The sequence below is a fragment of the Eptatretus burgeri genome, chromosome 12 (genome assembly GCF_056783735.1).
Source record: "Eptatretus burgeri isolate ZD-2024b chromosome 12, Ebu_testis_v1, whole genome shotgun sequence".
In the NCBI taxonomy this organism is placed as follows: Eukaryota; Metazoa; Chordata; class Myxini; order Myxiniformes; family Myxinidae; genus Eptatretus; species Eptatretus burgeri.
This window is the reverse complement of record NC_140972.1, coordinates 1,524,864-1,539,192: the sequence shown is the minus strand read 5'-3', so window position 1 is coordinate 1,539,192 and position 14,329 is coordinate 1,524,864. Positions and strand designations below refer to the sequence as shown.

The following is a 14,329-nucleotide window of genomic DNA, read 5'->3' as shown; positions in this document are numbered from 1 at the left end:
ATTCAATTGTTTTAAATAGAAAGACCAATTTCACCTGTTATTAAATTGTTTAAAAAGAGAGATCAATTAAACCTGTTATTAAATTGTTTAAAAAGCCTGGTGTTTGCTTAAAAAAGCCTGGTGTTGGCGTAGTGGTGAGGGTAGCGGCTTGGGATCCAAAAGGTCCTGAGTTCAAGCCCCGTTGTCTGCTTGAATTAAGACACACCAGGAGGTTGTCTCAGCCTGTCATCCTTCCGAGGTCGGCAAAGGGAGTACCAGTGTACTGGGCCCGGTGTATGCCCCCGTTAGAATAGGTGTACCATCTCCCTGTGTCATAAGAGGAGACCAGGGTTGCGTCAGGAAGGGCATCCAGTGTAAAACCTGTGCCAAATCATTATGCGGATCATAACGGATGATCCGCTGTGGCGACCCCTAAAGGGAGCAGCCGAAAGAAGAAGAAGAAAAACAAGAAGAAGATTAAATTGTTCAAAAGGAGAGATCAATTTCACCTGTAATTAAATTGTTTAAAAAGAGTGATCAATTAAACCTGTAATTAAATTGTTTAAAAAGATGTCAATTTCATCAGTGATTAAATTGTTTAAGAAGAGAGATCAATTCCAGCTGATATGAAATTGTTTTAAACAGAAAGATCAATTTCATCTGTTATTAAATTGTTTAAAAGGAGAGATCAATTTAACCTGTTATTAAATTGATTAAAAAGAGAGATCAATTTCACGTGTTATTAAATTGATTAAAAAGAGAGATCAATTTCACCTGTTATAAATTGATTAAAAAGAGAGATCAATTTCACCTGTAATTAAATTGTTTAAAAAGAGAGATCAATTAAACCTGTTATTAAATTGATTAAAATGAGAGATCAATTTCATCTGTTATTGAATAAGACATCAACCATGCATCATGCTCTTCGACATCAACCATGCATCAACCATCAACCATGCTTTTCGCTCTCATATGAGCATCGTCAAGGTATACAAATTGATCAAAAAGACAAATTTACCTTTTTAAAAATTGTTTTGAATGAGACTTTTTCAAGATCTCTGAGAGACCACAAATCTAACCATTTAACCACCATGTCGACTCGGTGGAGGGAACAGAATGTCCTTTTAATAAAGATGTTCTTTCCTTCTTGAAACAAGTGTGTCCTTGTTCAACCGGAACATAAAAGTTTCCTTCTTGATTTATGATGTGTGGAGGAACGAAACGTGTTGTAAATTAGAGCCTGTTATTTATCACAATGTCCCTACCTGCAGAAAGCATCGATCAGCACTTCTCATCAGCAAAGCCACACCTTTGGCACAAAATGTGTCAAGAAGTGCTATAGAAGGACCAACTTCGACCTCACCACTTGTGTGAACCTTTTAGTTTGCAGTTTGAACAGTTTGCCGACTGTTTTCCTCGCCAGTAAAAGATGCATAAGTCTTTGTTCTTGTTCTTTTTCATCCTTGCCTGCTGTTTTGACATCAACCATGCTTTGAAAGTTTGTTCATACAGTGGGCTGGTCCGCAACAGAGTTCAATCGCAATGTCCAACAGTCAGCCAGGAGATAATCAAGGTAAGCAAAATCTGTGCATGATAATGGGGGTTTTTATGGAAGTTTTAAAAGTGAAGATGATGAAAATAACCAGGAAAGTAATTCCTGTCTTCATTGCAAAAATAAAGACAGTTCCATTGAAAATTTTGTCATTTGCTTAAGTGTATAATAAATCACACATTTCAGTGAAATTGTTGTCATTTATAAGGCATTTATTTTAATTGTTTGTGCTGTAAAATCAGATGAAGGAGTTGGAAGTGATTTACTAAATGTGTGTTCCATCAATTGGGTGTTTTGATCCCTCTGAAGGAGTAAATACAACTTCTGAAGAGTTGCTTCATGACTTTCACCACCTTAGAATCAAAAGGTTCTCACAAACAAATAGTCAATTTTCAGAAAGATGTTTTGATTCGAATGCGATGCTCTGCAGACATTAAGAGACACTATCAATCTGGTAAAATACCTCCTTAAAACAGGCCAATATGGTTAATGATTGGTTTGAAGAACATAACACTTTCCCTAAACTAGTCAAGAGTTGCAATGTGCCTCGATCACCCCGATATTCTTTTTGTAATTAGGGTGTGGAGATAATATTCCTTTAGGAATCAGAAAATAAAGTTTGCAAGTTGTTACAGAGGTGAGTTGCAAAGGCATTTCTTTATTAGGAATCCAATGTGACATGAAAATGAGTTTAGTGGGAGGAGAGATACAACAAAATGCGATGTTTTTATAAAATAAATTTCTGCTTATACATTTTTGAATGATATTTGGATAAAAGGTGCAGCAATAATTGGCATTGTCTCATGAGAAGAAGCAGAAATTTATCCAGATTAGATTTTCATGTTTGTTCCAAGGAATTTTCCAAGATATCCAAAATATCTCTTGCATATCTTCACATGAATGATATTAAGTGATTTAATTGAAAAGGATATATTAATTTGGGGAAAAAATTAAATACATACTTCTGGAAGATATAACCTGTCATCATAACATATCGAATTTGAGAATTGTCTGCTTGTTTTTTTTTTTTTATGTTTCACTTCTATGTACTCTCTTGAGGAATTAAAAATGAATACAATGTTTCATTGGGAATGTTTGTGAATTCGATTGATGACCACAAGTGGCTACCCAGCGCTGTCCAAAGATTGGGGGGAGATGGAACCCTCCGCTGCCCACCTGGGTGAGCTTTTCACAGCGGTTATTTTGGGATGTATCGGACATTGAACAGCGATGAAGTTACGAGCCTCATGGTGGTTACCTTTTGTCTGTGGGACGGCGACCGCACTGTCTTACCCCACATCCCAATATACACTTTCTAGTGGCCTTTGGCAGCCTGAAAACAGAGCAATGTGTTGTCGCTTAAAACCTTGGTCAGATTCTGAAGGACCGACACCCAAAATTTGTGGCTTCTTGATGCTATGGTTTACCCATGAAATAATAACATACGAACACACAAACAAAAAAAAACACTTGAAAATATTCAGAAGACCTTATAATTGTTTTGCTTTTTGTAACCACACAAATTAGTTCTAACATTTTTGTAATCTTCACTCAAATCTGCGAATTTGAGATTTTTTTTTAACTCTCTCACCCTTGCTGAGGGAAACCAGCTGCTCAAGAAACCTCCATAAGCCCAAGCGGAAGGTCGGTTACCGGGCACCACATGCTCTTGTTTATCACGAGTAACTTCCTGAGCAATTAGTTGCTCCATTATATTGCACCTGATCTTCGCTCCATGTTGACATGGACAGCTCAGGAAATGCGAGGGAGGATTTCCCCGTGCACACGCTTTGTTACACACCACAATCGGCCCATCCTCGTCAATACACCAAAGTGAATATTCTGCGGAAGTTGTAGCACGAGATTCACGAACGTTTTTGAAGGTTTCTCATGAAAAATCATTCCAAAATGAGTCGAAATGTGATGTCTGTTGATGAGGAAGGTGTGGATGATGATGATGTGGATGATGATGATGACGACGATGATGATGATGATGATGATGATGATGATAGTGATTTTGAGTCGGGAATGACTTTTCAAACAGGAAAGTGAAACTGACACTACTGACGACAATGCTGTGGGAGTTAACAGAGGTGTTTGTGGGGGGTGTGGTCGAGGTCGACGGCGTGGTGGGGCAGAGGACGTGGAGGGGATGGACCAAGTCCTGACTCCCCCAGGATGGACTGGGAGTTTACAGTGTCATGTTGAAGTTTGCACTGGGAGGAGAGATTATGCTGAAGCTATCGATAACCTTGGGGTTACAGGGAACCTGGTCGTCCGAATGACGGACAAATTCTCAGGATGGAATTATTCCCTGTACACTGACAGATTCAACACCTCAGTTCAGGTGGTTAAGTGTATGATCACACAACAAGGGATAAGGAGGTGTGGAACTACTATGACCAGCAGAAGACAATTTCCCAAGACCCTCACAAGGTGAAACAATGAAATCAAAAAGGGGAATGGGAATTTCTCTTCAATGGGATTGTTGCTCTTATAGTTTGGCAGGAAAAGTGGCCCATATTATTTGTCACCTCAATCTATGGCTCTTCCCCTCTTGAACATGTTCAATGATATGATGGTGCTGACAAAAGAAAGATTCCTCTTGCTTGTCCAAAAGCAGTGAAGGCCCATAATGCATATATGGGGGGTGGGGGGGGGGGTTGGACAAACAAAAATGAGCAAATTACTCAATTGCAGAAATGCCACCGCCACGATAAATGGGCAGGTCGCTTGGTAATAAAATTCTTCATGTGCACTGTGTACAATGCATACATACTGATGGGTTTCACAAAGTGCCATGCTCCACCACACAAGAGAGCAGTCAATTTCCATTTATTTTTGGAGAAACTGTCAGGAACTTGCAGGAGATGTTCAATCCACTGAAATAGCATTTGGTAATCGACCCTCAGCAGTTTCAGGATGAGCGACGACTGAAACGGGATGCTCACCATGATGTAGAAAAGGCTCCACCTGCGACTACCAACAATCGATGTGTTGTGTGCAGAGAGAAGGACATCATGGCAAAGTAAAGGAACTCTCGGGAAAAGGACGAGGACTTGCCAAAACGCTGCAAGACAATACACTGGTGCACGGACTGTGAAGAATTCTTATTTATCGGAAAGTCGGGATATGACTGCTCGTTTGAATGGAACCACAAACTGGAGTATTGGTGATAAACTCAAGAAGAAAGAAAGCAAGACAGTCTTTGATTCAAAATATCATTTAATTGTAATTACAGGATTAGAAAAATAATTTTAAACGCAGAAAACAAAAATAAAACAAATTTCAACTTTTCAATTATTTTTCTGAAGGGATCCCAGGGTGGGGGAACAGAAAGTCCAAGAAGCTCAGGGTTCAAAAGGTTAACACACAATCCTTGTTTTTGAATGAATTGTTGAATAATTTTTTGAATGAATTGAATGAAACATTCTCCACTGTTTTGAATGAATTGAGGTTCAATGAGTCTAAATCTGGACCTGTATCAAGAAAATTGGACTTCCGGTTCCGGTTTTAGAGCAGCGAGAGGTCTCCTTTGGGGCTCCCTGCTGACGTTCTCAAAGCTAAGTTACCGGTTGTTATTTGTCCCGTTTTAACTGTTTAATTTTCTCACCTATATGTTACTGTGTGTTGCTAGTTCGGTTTTGTTTCAAAAATCGTGCTATTTTGTGAGTATTTTTGTCGACGTTCTTACCTGTGCTTGAGGCCTCGGCCTAGGCTTGAGGCCTACCGGTTCCACTCGGTGTTCGATCGTTTTTGTTTTTTTTTGTTTGTTTTTTCTCCCCATTACCTTCAATTTCTATCCTCCCCATTACCTTCAATTTTGATCCTCCCCACTTTCCAAACATCCCCCATTCTCCCAACTAATCTCTTTCTTATCTCAAAAAATAAAAATAAAAAAATAAAAAAATACCCTACAACAACAACAACACGCTCACCTTCTCCCGATTCTGCTTCTTCTTCCTCTTAACTTCCTCCTCGTCTTCTTCCTCGATTTTTTTTTTTAACACTTCCATGACCTAATCTGTTGAACTCTCTCATATACAGTCATAGCTCGTTACTATGCCACCTCGCTTCTATGCCACTCTCGCTATTATACCACTTTTGCTCGGTCCCGACAAAATTCAATACAAAATAAATTTACTATGCCACCCCCTACTCTCGCTACCATGCCACTACTGTGTGACTGTTAAAAGGCACGAGTCGTGAAAAAGTCTGTATTGCACAGTGCTCGATTATCACACTCACGTCCAAAGGCGAAGCGACGAACTACACTCCAGCTGCGCACAACATAACTCAATACGTATGCGCATAGTCAGACTGTGTAAAAACACGCGATTCTTCTCCCCGATGCCAGCCACAACAAGCCAATCACAACACGCACAACGAGACACAAAAAAGCGCGAGCACACACACAGACACGCAGGCACACGTACAACAGTGACATCATTTTTTTTCAAATTCAGCCCATAATGTCAGCTCAGAAACGCAAGCGAACTGACTTTACGCTGAAGGAGAAGAAGGAGATCATCGATGCTGCGAAGAAGGAGCCGAATCAGTCCAAGTTGGCCAGGGAGATTAGCAAGAAATGGGGCGTCGAAGTTAAGAGAACCACCGTGAAGGGCATTCTCAGCAAGAAGGATGCAATCGAGGCTGCAATCAAAGCTGGATTTCCATCGAAGCGCATGAAGTTGACGCAGGCTCATGACCCGAAGCTTGATGAGGGAGTGCTCATGTGGCTGAAGCAATCAAGAGGACAGAATGTGCCTGTCAGCGGCGATCTGATCAAGGAGAAGGCGATGAAACTGGCCGAGCTAATGCACATCCCAGACTTCATGGCGAGCGACGGTTGGTTGGGCAATTTCAAGAAGCGCCACGGCATCACGTTCAAGACAGTGCAGGGCGAAGCTGGAGCGGTGGATTCGCAATCCCTTCTTGAGTGGCAACAACAGGTTCTCCGGCCCTTACTCGGGCAGTTCTCCGCAGACGACATCTTCAACCTGGACGAGACTGGACTCTTCTGGCAGCTGCTTCCGAACAAGACCATGGCTTTCAGGGGAGAGCGGTGTACTGGAGGAAAGAAAAGCAAGCAAAGGATCACTCTTCTGGTTGGGGCAAACATGAGCGGCAGCGAGAAGTTCCCTCTTCTGGTGATTGGCAATTCCAAGAAACCCTGTGCCTTCAAGAACAAAGAGATCCCGGTCAAGTACAAGGCGAACTCGAAGGCGTGGATGACGGCGGAGCTTTTCGAGGAGATGTTGCGTGCGTGGGACAGATGACTCGGCCAGCAGGGACGCAGAGTGCTGGTCTGTCTCGATAACTTCTCTGGCCACCCTCCCGAGCTCGAGCTGAACAACATCCAACTGGTCTTCTTCCCACCCAACACGACAGCCAATTCGCAACCAATGGATCAAGGAATCAGAGAACCTCAAGCGCCACAACAAGAAGCTCCTGCTATGCCGCCGGCTTGAGGCCAAGAACTAGGGAAAGGAGTTCAAGTTCACGTTGCTCGATGCTCTACACGTCGCCCGGCGTGCTTGGGAGCAGGTCGGCAAGTCGACGATCAGGAACTGTTTCGCAAAGGCCAAGTTCATCGAAGAGGAGATCCAAACTGAGCCACAGGATGCGGAGCTGCCCGACATCTGGGAAGCTCTGCCTGCCGAGGAAAAGATGCACGAGAACGAGGAGATCGAGCTGTCTGACTTTCTCGAAGCCGACGAGCGCCTCGCGACTGGCGGGTATTTCACGCTGGAGGAGATTGCGGAGGAGATTCTGTGCAGTGAGGAGCCGGTGGAAAGCGAAGATGACGAGGTAACTGTCGAGGAGGAAATCGTTCCGTTCGAGGAAGCCCAGCGCGCTTGTAGCACCGTCCGGAAGTTCATGCAGCAGAGAAGCGGGAAGCCCGGTGTGATGCAAGCGTGCGGTCGGCTAGACAACGAGATGCACGAGATCCGCCGAAAGAAGATGCGCCAGCCGACGATTCTTGAAAGCTTTGTGTGTCGTGAATTTCTTGCCATGCCATATGTTAGTGTGTGAACTCTGTTAGTGTGTGTATGTTCTCCGTTCGCTTAGCTTATACAACAGTCGTGCCTTTTACTTGCTGGAATAAATTTTGTCTAAAGATTAACTACAGATGGGTAACTTGAGAAAATAAGGCCGTTTTTACAAAATCTCGTTACTATGCCACTCTCGCTACTATGCCACTTTTGCTTGGTCGTGACAGGTGGCATAGTAACGAGCTTTGACTGTAGCTACTGTCCATCAACATCAGAGCTGTACAATTCGCCCAAATTTTCGCACTTCTTCTTTAGGTCGTTACTGTCGGCGCCGTAACACAGTCCCTCAACATCGAGAAGGAACCCAAACTTGGCGTCAGTGTTGTGCAAACGAGCGAACCTTTCCTCTATTTATCTGTGAAGATGGTCGAGTGTTCCCTTCATGACTCTGTCCTTTTCCTCCTTGGTGTTAACCCAGCATCTCTCATGTTCTCATCAGCCATTCGTTTCTTTCGTCTGACGTCTTTCAACTTCAATATTCCATTCTTGACAGACCGAGTCTTCCTTCGAGTGAGTCACTGACCAACACTTCTCTTTCATCATCAAAATGAACTCGGAGGGCTTTCAAATCCAGGGCAGCATCGTGGAAGTTCATGCTAGGATCCTGCAGCCTCTTTTGAATATGGTCAATGCGAATGAGTACTTTGTTCCAAAATCCAAGCAAAGTCAGAAAATCGTAACTCAACATGCGGCTAGACAGCTGCTTTGCTCACAACTTGTTTCACTGGTCTCGTTTTCATTGTCTATCATGTCCTGGAGAACTTGAAGTATCTCCTCAAGGTACTTGTTGACGGGCTTCACTACTTCTGTCCTTGCACTCCACCAGGTTTCGGACTCCGACTTATCAACCAGAGGCACATCGTTTTTGAGTTTGTCCCAGCGCTGTGTTGAACGGGAGAAGAACACATAGAGAGTTTTGATGGTTCCAAAAAACGTGACCATCATTGTATCCTGCTTGGTTGTGTGTACACCCACCAAGTTGACCGAGTGATTGTCGCAATTTACAAACACTGCCAGGTTGTTTTTCTCACTTATTTTTTGATGAACACCACTTCTGTATCCAGCCATTACAGCAGCGTTGTCATAGCACTGTGACCGACAATCTTGTAGCTCCATTTCGTCCTTCTCCAGCTGTTTCAAGATGCCTTCAACCAAGCCCTCAGCATCCTTCTGGCTTATCTGGATAAAGCCAAGGAAGGACTCTCTCACATGGACTGTTTTCCTCTCAAAATCAACTTCCACGTACCTCACTACTTCTGACATCTACTCACGGTATGCCTGATCCTGAGTGGAGTCGAACATGAGACCATAGTACTTGGCTTTACGAATGCTTCTCAGTAATCTCTGGCGAACAGTGGATGCCATCATGTGGATGAATTCCTTCTGGACACCCGGTGAAAGATAAGACGTGGACCCAGGAAGACTTTCCACGTGGACCGAGTGAGGTGTTCTTTCATGACAGGGTCAAAGATGGCCAGTAGTTTCAGTAAGCCAAGGAAATTTCCCACATTGGAGTCATCGTCTTGCTGAAGTGACTCACTGTGTCCCTGCAAAGCCAGGTTCTGAGTCACAAGGAATTTTATGCAGTGAAGGATTCTCGTCAAGATATCATACCACTTCTGCTTTTCCTTCGCAATCTGTGACTGAAGTTCCGCATCAATAACTCCTCTGTTTTCAGCTAAATTTCTTTCCATTCTTTCCACTATGTGAAGCACTCCCGATGATTCTTGGCATTTTCATGAACACGAATCCTTTCAGGTGCTTTCCACTGGTTGAATCCACTTTCCTGCTTCAATGAGGATTGATGATCTGACCGAGAATCAAAAAGACAACAGATACAAAATGCAGACTTTTTAGAAGGGGAATAGACCAGCCATGAGTGGGTCACTTCCTCACCATGACCACAGCCCAATTTCAGGCCCAGAAGAGAAGCAGGATTTGGGTCACAGCACATTGCTTTCAGGTCATGACCCCACCCTTCGCCCGGGGCTTATAAAAGGCAGAGCGCAGAGACATTCGCTCCCTCTTCTCTGCTCCTCTCGGATCTTCGTTGGCTGCTCTTCGTTGCCTCATTTTCATTGCCCCCCCCCTTCACTGGCTCTTCGCTCGCTGTGGGTGTACGATTATGAGAACGTGCTTCTTCCTGAGGGCCTGGGCCGGGGAGACTGCTGAGACTCTCGGCCGGGCTGATAATGTTTGCCACCCCTGTGCAGCTAGACGGACCAGTGTGGAGTGTACGTTGCCACTAGCCCTGGCAAAGTGACTAAGCCAGAGATAATGTGCCACATCTCGAGTTGGGAATGCTCAGGCGGAGCATCCCATGGAGGTACATGCAACACAAACAAACCTATACATGGCTAGGTTAAGGATCTTTCACCTCACGCATCTTCTCCTCTCTCTCTCTCTCTCTCTCTCTCTCTCTCTCTCTCTCTCTCTCTCTCTCTCTCTCTCTCTCTCTCTCTCTCTCTCTCTCTCTCTCTCTCTCTCTCTCTCTCTCTCTACCCCTCTATCCCTCTATCCCGTCTCCTGTGGACAGACAAAAGAGCATCATTACTGACTCGCAATCCCATTTTCCTCTGGCACGACACGGCACCCCCAATATTGCACTATACCACACCACTCACTCCCACACCTTCGACACCACCAGTATTCCTGACTCCTACCTCTCCTTAAGCATACTGGGTTGCGATGGTCCGTCAATCTCACCAGGTATTTGGAGGCCGTTTATCCTCATCTGCTTTCTTGCTCTCTCTGGGCTTTATCTCATCTTCCGTGTGTGTGTGTGTGTGTGTGTGTGTGTGTGTGTGTGTGTGTGTGTGTGTGTGTGTGTGTGTGTGTGTGTGTGTGTGTGTGTTGGCGCCTCTCCTAACCTGAGTTAAGATTGTAGAAGTTATAATGAGATAAGTCTGCTTTTGTAAGATTGCTTGCCTTTTGCCGTACCCCACAAGTTCCTTGCTATCCCCTGCTATACATACGAATACACCCAATTCACTGTGCTACATACCTTTCCTCACCATTGTGAATAAATGCTTGTGTGGAAATGTTTCCAGCTCGTTTTTGTCTATTCCTTCATTGGTCCAGCATGGTTCGTACTCCAGTCTAGCCAGGGTGTTATCCCCCAATGATCTGTTTTCTAGCCAGTACGTTCTTAGCAGTTATGCTCGGCTGCATCTGATCTGGCAAGGTCATCCGGTTTGAGCAAGACATACTGAGTGTGTGTCCCCCGGTAATTAAACCATTTGACCTTTAGATAAACGGTATCAGACGGAGGACCCTAAGTCACGTGGTCGAGTTATTGGCGTTCACGGTCGATTATCGACCTGCCATGTCACGAAGTTATTCATGTGTGACGGCCTGCGATTCCGGAGAGTCTGGTGGGAAACTGAGGTTGCTTACCCCCTCGTGTAATATATATATATATATATATATATATATATATATATATATATATATATATATGTATATATATATATATATATATATATATATATATATATATATATATATATATATGTATATATATATATGTATATATATATATGTATATATATATATATATATATATATATATATATATATATATATATATATATATCTTCTTCTTCTTCTTTCGGCTGGTCCCGTTCGTCGCCACAGCGGATCATCCGTATGATCCGCATAGTGATTTGGCACATGTTTTACGCCGGATGCCCTTCCTGACGCAACCCTGGTCGCCTCTTACGACACAGGGATATATATATATATATATATATATATATATATATATATATATATATATATATATATATATATATATATATATATACATATATATATATATATATATATATATATATATATATATATATATATATATATATATATATATATATATATATATATATATATATAAAAAATATACATATACATATCTACATATATATTTACATATATATATATATATATACATATACATATCTACATATATACATATACATATCTACATATCTACATATATATTTACATATCTACATATATATATATATATATCTATCTATCTATATATATATATATATATATATATATATATATATATATATATATATATATCTACATATCTACATATATATTTACATATATATATATATAAATATATATATATATATATATATATATATATATATATATATATATATATATATATATATATATATATATATATATATATATATATATATATATATATATATATATATATATATATATATATATATATATATATATAGCCTGGTGTTGGCGCAGTGGTTAGGGCAGCGGCTTGGGATCCAAAAGGTCCTGAGTTCAATCCCCGTTGAGCCACTGAATTAATACACCAGGGGGTTCACTCAGCCTGTCATCCTTCCAAGGTCGGCGAAATGAGTACCAGTGTACTGGGCCGGTGTATACCCCGGTTAAAATAGGTGTACCATATCCCTGTGTCGTAAGAGGCGACCAGGGTTGCGTCAGGAAAGGCATCCGGCGTAAAACATGTGCCAAATCACTATGCAGATCATACGGAGGATCCGCTGTGGCGACCCCGAACGGGACCAGCCGAAAGAAGAAGAAGATATATATATATATATATATATATATATATATATATATATATATATATATATATATATATATATATATACTGTATTAATATTAACAACAACAACAACAACAAAAAAATATATATATATATACATATACATATACATATACATATACATATACATACCCAACAACAACAACACGCTCACCTTCTCCCGATTCTGCTTCTTCTTCCTCCTCGTCTTCTTCCTCGATTTTTTTTTTTTTTTTACACTTCCATGACCTAATCTGTTGAACTCTCTCATACATTATTTTTAACTACAAAAACGATATTATAATGCTTCATCTTCCTCTCTCACACATGTGGTACTCTTTACTGTTTCACAATGCACTACTCTTCTGCTATTTTAACAGACTGCTCTCATTTCGACCTCTCCTTCATTCCTTGCCTAAAAAATCCAACTATTACAGCGCTTCTTCTCTCCATGCTCTGAATTCGCCTTCATTGCATCCATCAAGAATTGTGTTAAATCGCATCTCTGACCTAAAACTTTTAAAAACCACAGTTTGCCATGGATGCTCGCTTTCCATGAAACATTCTTTTTTTCCAACTTCAGTGCCAACTCACCCCCCTCACCCCTCACTCTCACTCTCAAAGCAACCATCCCACTCTTCTTCCTCCAAGCCTCCCTCTCACCTCTCTCAAAAGTCCGGCCCTCACCTTTCTGCCACCTTTCATCGCCCTCACTCTTGCTTCTCAAAGTTGCCCCCCCTCTCATCCACCAACCTGCCTCCCTGCACTGCCCTCTCACCTCCATCTCTTCACTCCACCTCCTCAAATCCTCAACTGCCTTCTTCCTTGTCTCTTGTCCCCCTCTCCCCCAGCACCACAGAGCCTTTTCTCCTCCTCATTCGGCCCCCTCCCCTCGCTGTTCTGCAATACCCCACACTCCTTCAGCAACCCTCCTTACCTGCCCCCCTCGTCCCTTGTCCTACCCTCCCCCTCCCCCTCCACCTCCTACACCCAAAGCCTCCTCCCCTTCCTCTTCATTAAAAGTGTGGACCTCAAATATCCGGGGCCTTCGCTCAAACCTTTCAGATCTTTCCATACAGGTTGCCACTGACAAACCAGACATTATCTGCCTAACAGAAACTTTCCTCTCCCAAGACGTGTCTGACTCCCAAGTATCTCTCCCTGGCAAGTATCATACTCTCCCTCCCAAGTATCATACCCTCTTACGGTATGACAGACCTGAGCCTCGTCCTGGTGGAGGTGTTGCTCTCTTCATCAAAGACTCTATTCCTCACTCTCCATGCACTGCTCTCACTCCCCCACACCCCCAGGAATACCTCTGGCTTCGGATTCCCCTCCACTCCCACCTCATGTTTATATGTGTACTGTACCGTCCACCGAACAGTGATGACTCCATCTACACCTCACTATCCGAAAACATGGACCATCTTATATCTTCTCATCCAAACTCTCTCTTCCTCTTATGTGGTGACTTCAATTGTCATCACGCCAGTTGGCTCGGTGTGGGTACCTCTCTCACCTGCCATGGCACCTCAGCAAAAGCTTTCTGCGACTCATTGGGACTGACTCAATCGGTCAACTTCCCGACCCGGATCTCAACCAATGGTACTCCATCTCTTCTGGATCTGATTTTGACAAATTTCCCTGACAATATCTGCTGCTCTTCCTTCGCTCCAATTGGTTCTTCTGACCACGTCCTTGTCAAAGTGGACATCTCTCTGGCTGTTATCAGAGAACCACCTCACCGCCGTCGAGTCTGGCATTTCACTCAAGCCGACTGGCAGGGTCTCCGAGCAGCCATCAAACTGACAGACTGGTCTCCTATCACTACTTTCTCAAACATCAACTCATCCTGGGAATTCTTTCAAAGAAACTTGCTCTCCCTCATGCACAGATTTATCCCCTCTCGTGTTCAGTTGTCTGACCCTTCCTCCCGCCCTTGGTTTACTGAAGCTTGTGGCGAGGCAGTTGGCCTGAAACAACTTGCCTTTGCCTCATGGAAAGCAAACCCAACTGAGGGCAATCTGAGTTCTTTCCACAAAGCTCGGAACAAGTGTGTGTCTACCCTCAGGAGAGCCAGAAAACAACATCTTTCTCATCTCAAGTCTGAACTCTCAAACCTCTCTCCCTCCTCAAAATCCTGGTGGCGTTTAA

General features: G+C 42.7%; 1 protein-coding gene across 1 annotated transcript in view; it reads left to right on the top strand.

Annotated features, from left to right (window-relative positions):
* Positions 1-1,336: 1,336 nt before the first annotated feature.
* The window catches only part of LOC147014968 (deoxyribonuclease gamma-like), a 41,224-nt gene continuing 28,231 nt past the window's right edge, over positions 1,337-14,329 (top strand). Inside the window, exon 1 of the mRNA XM_085849231.1 lies at positions 1,337-1,552. Within this exon, the coding sequence (XP_085705357.1) occupies positions 1,409-1,552 (144 nt within the window). The 5' untranslated portion in view covers positions 1,337-1,408. The remainder of the gene's footprint in view (positions 1,553-14,329) is intronic.